The sequence below is a fragment of the Colletotrichum orchidophilum genome (assembly GCF_001831195.1).
Source record: "Colletotrichum orchidophilum strain IMI 309357 chromosome Unknown Scaffold_225.1, whole genome shotgun sequence".
In the NCBI taxonomy this organism is placed as follows: Eukaryota; Fungi; Ascomycota; class Sordariomycetes; order Glomerellales; family Glomerellaceae; genus Colletotrichum; species Colletotrichum orchidophilum.
In genome coordinates, this window is record NW_019173181.1 from 35,094 (window position 1) to 44,213 (window position 9,120).

At 54.0% G+C, this 9,120-nt stretch overlaps 2 protein-coding genes across 2 annotated transcripts; one reads left to right on the forward strand and one right to left on the reverse strand.

The window, feature by feature from the left end:
* Positions 1–769: 769 nt before the first annotated feature.
* CORC01_13953 (uncharacterized protein) lies at positions 770–3,699 on the reverse strand (the record flags this gene model as incomplete). The annotated part of the gene is made up of 5 exons (XM_022625568.1): positions 770–1,581; positions 1,643–2,381; positions 2,438–2,597; positions 2,670–2,869; positions 2,932–3,699. The coding sequence occupies 5 exons, from the start codon at positions 3,697–3,699 to the stop codon at positions 770–772; spliced, it is 2,679 nt and encodes an 892-aa protein (XP_022467931.1).
* Positions 3,700–7,631: 3,932 nt separating this feature from the next.
* On the forward strand, positions 7,632–8,456 carry CORC01_13954 (dephospho-CoA kinase; the record flags this gene model as incomplete). Its single annotated transcript, XM_022625569.1, has 1 exon — positions 7,632–8,456. The coding sequence occupies one exon, from the start codon at positions 7,632–7,634 to the stop codon at positions 8,454–8,456; it is 825 nt and encodes a 274-aa protein (XP_022467932.1).
* Between the last annotated feature and the right edge of the window lie 664 nt (positions 8,457–9,120).

Consider the following 9,120-nt stretch of genomic DNA (forward strand, 5'->3'; position numbering starts at 1 on the left):
AGGTGCGAGTGCAAATGTGATCGTGCTCCCCAGGATGTACAAGTACTCCTAGCAACATACTGAAGAAACCACGTCACCAGCCCTTTCCTCAGACTGGAAGTTGCTTAGAGCCACACAAGTGGAGTAAACCTGGTATCTTGAACAATCATTGAGTAAGGTAGGCACACATGATCGGGTCAGCAACCTCTTTCCCTATGGCATCATTGTCACTTCCACATTAGTCAAACAACTTGCAAAGCCAACCTGCTGTATCCGAAACCCTTTTAACCTTAGGAACAAAGTTAGGTAGGTAGGTAGTTAGGAACGGTGTGTGAAGAGGACGTTGTCTCGTATGTCGTCGCTGGCCGCGAAGCCCCTTCCTGCCTCCCTTTCCTCCCCCGTCAAGGAGGCGCCGTCCCTGCCAATCCAGTATCGTCCGTCAATTTCCTCACTCATGCATCGTCCCGTCAAAGCTCCCATATATGTGTGTCTCGTCGTACCATTCCAGCCTGGCTTCGAAACTCGTCTTCTTCAGACGGGCCCCTGACAACAGGTCTCCCTGGTTGAGGCCGCCGGGTATCTTCTTCGTCCAATAGCCTGCATGCGTTCAGAGGCTGCACTGCTGTGGTCAATCTGGCGCAAGCAAACGCTGCAGCAGCGATCTCCGGGCTGTCCTGACTTTACCTCCCATAGTCTCTAGGCAGCAGACAATGGATATGCTGATGGCCCAGGATTACGAACGAGTTGCGATGCGCATTTCAAATGGCTGTAATCAAAGGTCGCCAAGCCTTCAATGCCAGGGATTCTGGCTTCCCATGAAGCCTTCCTCGAGTGTTCGCTCCTCGAGATTACGAATAAAATCCCGGTTCCCTCTTCCTCCTCCTCCTTGCTGCGCGCGGCTTCCGCGTCTACCGGCCCGATTGGCCGCATTCTCCATGCCTGCCATGCCACCGTCGGCAGGAGGAGGGTAGTAGGCTGGGCTGGGCTGCAGGCGAATCGGCTGGCTCGGGTCAAGGTGACTGGCGACGCGTTGAATAGCGGCTGGAATGCCACTTTGCTGCTGCTCCATGGTTGAGGCACGTTGTCGTGCCGGGCGCATGCCCTGCTGAGGATATAGGCCAGGCTGCTGGGACACATTACCATAAGGCCCAGGAGGCATCTGTGCCGGCTGCTGAGGCATGACCATTTGACCATAGCCGCCTTGCTGGGCTCCGTAGGGCGGTGGTTGAGCAGCATGACTGTTGCTAGGAGAGTACATTTGTTGATTATTGTACATGGGCGTCTGCTGGGTGTGTGCCGGTTGTTGATATTGAGCAGCCATTTGAGCGTAAGCCCCCTGTGCCGCAGAGTTCGCTTGCGCCTGGGCGGCCTGTGCCCTCTGCTTGCTCAATGCTTCGGCTTGTTGCTGCTGCTGGGTACCTGGTGCTGGAGACCGGTTCAGAGAGCTGGATTTCAAGTTCATGGGCGGCACAAATGGACCGGTGAACTTTTGCTGGGTGATGAACGGATGCAGCTTGGCCTGTTGCGGTGACCAACGTTCCAGGGGGTTGATGTTCAGTAAGCCCCGGACGAAATCGATAAAGGCAATTCTGTTGTTCATTTCTATCCGCTGCATTAGCACTTGTCCCAAACGTGATGGCTTAGCTTGCAGCAATAATCTTACCTCTATCAATCTCGCTCTGCTTCATGTTCTTGCGCGGCATAGGGTACGACTTGATGATCTCCGGTAGAGTGTTCGCTTGGAAATACTTTTTACTCGGTTGCTCCTTGGTCGAGTGCTCCCGGGCATACTGCTCCATGCTCTTCAGCTGATACGTTCGTCGTCCGAACTCATCCTGTCTCTTCTCAAAGAACTCGCCGGCTTGTTTGCCCATTTCGATCATCCAATTTTGAGGGTTGCCGAGCATGTCAACAATGCGCGAGACTTGGTTGTACTCGGACGATCCAGGGAACAAGGGGAGGCCGAGGAAAAGTTCCACTACGATACAGCCGAGCGACCACATGTCGATGGCCGATGAGTACGGCAGCCCAAGCAAAACTTCGGGAGACCTGTAAAACCTGGATTGAATATAAGTATAGACTGTTTGTCGTTCGTCGCATGCCGAACCAAAATCGATGATCTTGATAATGGGGCTCTCCAGGTTCTTAAGAAGAATGTTCTCGGGCTTCAGATCGCAATGGATTAGGCGCGCTTTGTTCAAGAGGGCCAAGCCATTCAGGAGTTGCTGAGCGAAAACGCGGACGAGAGTCGTGCTTAGACCTCGGAACTGGTTCTGCTTAATCAACTCGTACAGGTTGACGCTGAGGAGCTCGAAGACCAGGCACAAGTGTTGCCGATGAATGAAGGTGTCTCGGAGTCGCAAAAGATGGTGGTCGTCGTTCTTATCGAGCTTGGTGTTGAGCTATAAGACTTTGATCAGCATCTTGTTGTCAGTGAAGAGCAAGAGAGCCGTCTTACCAAGTCTAGAACGGAGACCTCCATCATACTTTGATTGAAGTAAGCCGTGCGATTTTTGATAACCTTGACGGCAACAACTTCCTGGGTCTTCAGATTTTGACACTTGACGACTTGGCCAAAGGTTCCCTGGCCCAGAACGTCGAGAATAAGATATCGGTTCCTATGTCACTAGTCAGCTCAAGTGCTCGACTCAAGCGGCGGGGGAGCTGCGCCATCGGGGCTCAAAACATACTTGTGGCCGGCTTCCTCTGAGCCCAGGATATCGTTCACATAGAGGATATAGTCGCTGTCTTCGTTATCGTATCCGTCGTTCTTGACACCCTTGCTTGGCTTGGTGAGTACTCGGCGGGGGTTACGAGACGACTCGTATTTGAAGTTGGGATTGCATATCCTGTATGTTGCAGGGAGATGCACGGTGAGTGCTTGGAGAGGCTGGAGGAATGTAAGTTGGCTACATTTATCTAGGGACGATACGTCTAGGCAAATATGCTTACGCTGATGAATCCTCCTTCTGGGTTCGCACGCCGGAACGGAGGTTGAGAGTTGACTTTGGGTCGAAGATCCGTCGGGGCTCTGATTTGTCTGAATTCGGGTGCAGGCCCTCTGACCAAAGCCTGCGGGATAGGGCGGCGTGGTGACTTGGGGTCGGTAGCAAAGGCTCCGTCAATGTTGGCGACGACAGCAGACGGGTAGCCATCGTGGGAGGAGCCGTACGGTGCGATCGGGGGGAGCTGCGGAGCTTGTTGGCGGCCACCGTAGTGAGGACTCTGGGGTATGTAATCCGGCTGCCTCGTCGGAGACTGCCGTTGGCCCGGAGGCGACGCAAACTGACCTTGCGCCGACTTTGGCGCGTAGGGCGAGGTGGGGGATAGTGCCTCCATTGGCGAGTACCGTTGGGCAGCAGCCGAGGGTTCCTGAGGGGAGTATAGATTGGATGAGCGGCTGCCGGAGAGGTGAGACTGGTGATGAGGCCTCATGGGGTATTTCATGCCGGCGTACGAGTCCTGGACGTCGTGCATGGGAATGTCGCCATTATTGTCGCGCATCTGGGGGGTAGACATGGGCGAGGCGGCGGCACTGGCAGCATGGGAGGAGATGCCGCCAGGGCTTTGATACTGGTCGTGCCTGTAACCGGCAGAGGGCTGGCCTTGCGTACCCGGTTGGCCATTGTAGTCCCCACGAGGCATCTGAGCGCCGCTGCCATTGTATCTCCTCGCAGAGCCAGCCGAGTCGGCGTAGCCCTGCTGCCACTGGGAGTCCATGGCGGGCGGAGAAGCGATGTTGACTCGAAAGAGGAGATGATGCAGTCGGTCGGGATCAGGATGGGTTGCCAAATGGATGGTTGGGTGGTGGTGGTTGATGTTGGAAGGGGGAAAGGGTTGGCCGAGTGCTTTAGCTGATGTCGTCGGTGGTTTCGACTGGACGCGTTAAGCGGGCGAATGGGGCCAGGCTGGACTGGGCGTAGTAAGGTTGAAAGGCAAGTCGCAGAAGTGAGCGCAGACTCGCAGACAGAGCAACCTAAGGGAGGTGAGGTAAGGTAGGCAAGTGAGCGTCGAGTCGCCGACCGGGTGTGTGGACTGCGTTGCTCGTGTCTGATGCGGTGCCGGTCCCTATGTCGTGGTTGGGTAAAGACGGGGATGGGAAGGGTACCTTACGTGAGAGGTCTGGTAAGGTATGGGCGGTTGAGTATCCGTAGGTATGTACGTAGGCAGTGTGTGTGCGTATGTGTGTATGTGTGTGTGTGTGTGTGTGTGTGTGTGTGTGTGTGTGTGTGGACTGGCTCAGAGTCTGGCAAATGCAGAGTGCAGACAAAGGACCAAGGCGCGCAGAGGGGACTGACTGAGTGCTGACTGGAGGGATGCAGTTGAGCTTTGAGGGTGCCAAGGAGAGGGAGGGATTCGGCAGAATTGGGCTGACACGGCCCAAACTCTCTTGGTGGGAATAGAGTTCGGAGGGTGGTTTTGGGTGATTTTTCCCCCTAAGAATTCATCATGACAATTAAAAGACGAGCGCGGGATGGCTATGATGGTGCAATTCAAAGACGGGCCTGGGAAGTTGAGAAGGACTGTATGAGTGTTGCTTTCCAACGTGTATCGGGGGGCGATTGCACAAGTTGGCAGCAGGAGGGGGGGGTGGAGGGGGCGGAGGGGGTGAGTATGGACGACTGGGCCGTGAGAGAATGCGCGCGACAGGGGGGTGGAGGAGGGGAGGGGATTTGTGATGGTGGAGCTGGAGGTATAAGTGGGAGAGGATGCGAGTGTCCCGCGAGCCACGATGGTCGCTTGCGACGCGGGCCTGAAATGGTCGGGCAGAGAAACGAACAGACTGGCAAAGGGCGCAAGGCCGGGGTGGTTTTGATGGGCTTTGGGAAGAGGAGGACAAGGTTCATCGAGCAACTACCTCTCAGATAGGCATCTAAGGTACCTAAAAGCAGGCAAGGCACCTTAGGTACCTACGGTACGGAATGCCACGCAGAATCTTGAAATCAAAGGCCTTCAGGTTGATCTGAAATACTGCAATGCCTGCTCAAACAGCACAGAGAGAAGAATAGATAGGCAGAATTCAATTATCTTAGCTAGCAACCTGGAGCCGTGCAACCTAGGCAGAACAACGCAGCCGGCGAGTAATCTGAAAAGCAATTACCTTTTCCCCAGCACACACAAAACATAAGTACACACACGCACGTACACGTATCATGGATCAAGGTACCTCCTACCTGAGCTAAGGTTAAGAAGCAAAGGAGCGCTTGGAGACATGGAGAAGTGCTGGCTGCTGTGTACCAATGCCAACAACCGACGGGGGCGGACCTGTCCCCCGTCTCACATGGCACCCAAGCGAAGGTAATAAGATCATCAAGGACAGTGGCATCCGTTGCGGTGTGCGTATGACAATGACGGGAGCCATGGGTGAAGCAAGTGGTACCCGAGTGAAGCAAGGCAATGTAAGGATATAATCAAGCCACCTGCCAGTTTGCAATATTGCCGCTGACCAAATCATTGCACGTTCCCAAAGGGCCAACAGAGTCGCTCAAAAGAGATGATGCGGGATCAGATAGTGAAGGCGGATGGAGGGGACATTTAGACCAAAGGTGACCAATCAGAGGTTGAAAAGTCGGCAGGCATGCAGGGTACCCAGGCGAAAGTACGTCAGGTTGGCATTGGGTTCGGGTTTCCACACCTGACAGACCCAGATTGGCCGGTGCACACTGCGGCGACGGCGCAGCGCGGTGGAGAGCAGGGCAGAAAGACAAAGATCATGCCTCACCAGACATGCCACTACCACCACCACCACCCTCACCACCGCAAAAAGTTACCCATTACTTTTTTCCTATTTACTCAGCCATGAGATCGAGCTCGAACAGGTAACACACAATGACTTTCATAATGCCAACGGACAAATAGCTGTGGCCGGTGATGAGAGACGAAAACTGTCCCGTATCGCGCTGACATGAGCATGTGGAGAGAAGAGAGGCTGGAGGCTGGAGGCCGGAGTCTCTCAACACCTTGCCGACCTTGGCTCAAGTACCTATGGATCCGTAACAGTGCCTCCAAGCTCATCCAGTGGCTCCAATCTGACGACGACAGCGACGGATCCCACAGATCCCACCAACATACTAGAACAGGCCCTGATACTGAAGCCTACAAACTGCTCAAGGCTCAAGGCTCAAGCTAGGGCGGCACCAAACAACGACACCATGTGAATGAGATTCCTGTCAAGGCTGCCAAGTATCCGCAGAGATTTCCAAGAATGACAGCAATAATCTTAATCATAAGGGAATCAACCGTGGTGTCTGATGAGAGGCCAGGGTGAGCTGAGCATAAAGTGACGGGCTTGGCTAAACCCAGCCCAGCGTGCCAGACGTTCCGAGTATCCGTTCTCAGCCAAAGGAGTCTGGACTGAGCAATGCTAGTAATAAAGCCAGAACCCATTCGTCACGTTTGTTCATCAAACAAGAGGGACTTGTCGGATCGATGATGGATCGCTGTTCGGTGTTCCAAAAAGCAATGCAGGTTACCACCATCCGGCATATTGGATTGGCTAAGGTATTACGTACATTGCCAATGGAAGGTAATAATAGGTCCCTTTTACGGATAGCCAGTCATGTTGTTTTTCTCTTGTTTTATTCGTCTTTTGCTCGTAGCCTGTTCGGAGCCGAGCGCTTACGTACACATCCTCGATCGAGCACCTCTTTTACCTCAGCTCATTTCTTCACCAGTCCGCTCTTGCAGGTGCCAATGTCCTTCATTCCCGGACATGTTGCGCAGTGTGCAGGAGGGTGCAGAGTCACGGTGCAGAGTGCCACCAAAAGAAGGCAGGCACTGCGGGCCTCCACAAAATGCCAGGGCAGTCAATCCCACGCCCACCTAATCCGTGGATTACCTTTCTGCCTTCAAGCACTTCCACTTCCATGCTGTGAGCCTGGAGGGTGCACTTTTAGCTTCCGGTTCACTCGATTAGCATCCAATATTCGCAGCGAAATGCCTCCCGTCCATACCTCAGATGGAGAGCAAGAAAAACATTAACATTAATTCTCACCCCAAAAAGGAATTAGCAAAACTAAGAATTACCTAGCCACCAGCGGTGGGGAAGAATGTTTCACAGATCCACAACTCCACTAAGACCGCGCTAAATGCCTACCTCTGGTCTCTGGCTCTGGGCTGCATGACGACGGCAGCAACTTCCGAGGCCATCTCCGGTGCGACAATACTGGCCTGAACGAAAGCACACGGCCGCCTTGGCTAGGAAAGAAAGTGAAGGTTCCGCCTCCAGACCACAGAATGCGCAATCCAAGGTTACACTGGTATCTGAACCACCTGAAGCCAATTGCGTCGTTACCGAATTGCCGAGTCTCGTCAATGGCTTTCAGTTGTATTTGGCAGCGAAACTGTGAAGTGGACGTCAATTGGCTGACGCATCTAGGCAGTCTTACCCCAAGCTCACGTACGTGACCCGTGCTTTCCTCCTTCCTTCCTCACTTTGAAAGGACCTCAATGCTTCATCAGTTCACCCCACTATCGCCATTTACGACTTCGGGATTTCATACTCGTTTTCCATCTCAGCTCCCCGCCTGACATCGCAGTACCACAACACTGGTATCGAATCCGTCACAATTTTTTTCAAGTCGGACTCGGACCCCAATCTCGGAAAGATAGCCCAAGTCAAAGTCAAGCCCTGAAACGGGCATTCGGTCACAATGCTCTTCATCGGTCTAACTGGATCCATCGCAACGGGCAAGTCAACCGTTTCCTCCATCCTCTCCAACTCCCCTTACTCCATTCCCCTCATCGATGCCGACGTCCTCGCCAGGAAAGTCGTTGAGCCTGGAACAAATGGATATGCCGCCATCGTGAAGCATTTCTTCCCCACAACCCCGGACCTCCTCGTCCCGGTCTCAGAAGATATGCCCGAGGCTGGGCCCGACGGCAGAGGACGACCACTCAACAGGCCCGCCCTCGGCAAGCGCGTCTTCGGCGACACGGAAGAGCTTAAAAAGGACCGCGCCGTCCTCAACGGCATCGTTCACCCGGCCGTCCGCTCTGAGATGTATAAGGCAATCCTCCGCGCCTACTTCACTGGTCACTGGGCTGTTCTCCTCGACGTTCCCCTGTTATTCGAGAGCAGCCTCGATCGCCTCTGCGGCACCGTTTTCGTCGTTGCGGTCAAGGATCCCGAGGTACAGATGCAGCGTCTCATGGCCCGTGACCCTCATCTCAGCCGCGAAGATGCCGAGAATCGCGTGCTCAGTCAGACGGATGTCAGACTCAAGGCCCGGAGATGCGAGGCCAGAGGCAAGGGCAAGGGCGTCGTACTGTGGAACGACGGATCAAAGGAAGACCTCAAGAAAGACATCGGCGATGCTATCCGTCATGTGCAGGCTTCCAGCCCAGTCTGGTGGAGCTGGCTACTCCTGGCATGTCCACCAGCAGCCGCAGCCTTGGGGGCCTGGCGATTTTGGCAGAACATCCGCATCAATAAGGCGTGGGCGGAGCAGGAGAGGATCGAGAGGGCGAAATTGTAGACCTACCCCTGACGACAGATTCCGATCTCGATAACCATATCCCTCGGGTTCATTGATGTCTTTAACGAAGGCAAGTATCTCAAGGATTTTGGCTGCATATGCAAACTTCATTACCCACGTTCATCACTGCCGTATCTCATACACGAGCATCGAAAGACGGTGGGCTACTTTGCATCGTTTGGGCGAGCGTTGGTTCCATCGGTAGAAGGTCCCGGGCTGCAGCTTCGCGGACCTTCACATGAGGGTAAACCGCTTCGAAATGAGAACCAGTATAAAGGTAATAAACAGCTGCCGTGTCGTTGGACGGCTGCCCTATAAATGTTGAATTTCGATTTTTGTCCTTCCGAGTGACATCTACCTCAGGTACATTCAATGCGTAATGACGGCCTGAAGACTCTCGTACGCGCATGCTTCATGAATGTTTCCCAACCCACCTCACGTCTCCCGGCGCAAGAATGTGACCGTACTTGGTGATCCAATGATGAGTTATCCCGTAGGTGAACAGATACAAGTTTCCTCTCCGCCACCTCGCTCCCATCTCAGTCTACAGCCTAAGCATGTGACGTGCTCTATTCCGCCATCTCTGCCATCATCCTGCGCCGCGATATGCGGAGGAACTGAACCACGGCCCGGGGATGTATAGAAGCTGGGGCTCCCGCAAAGT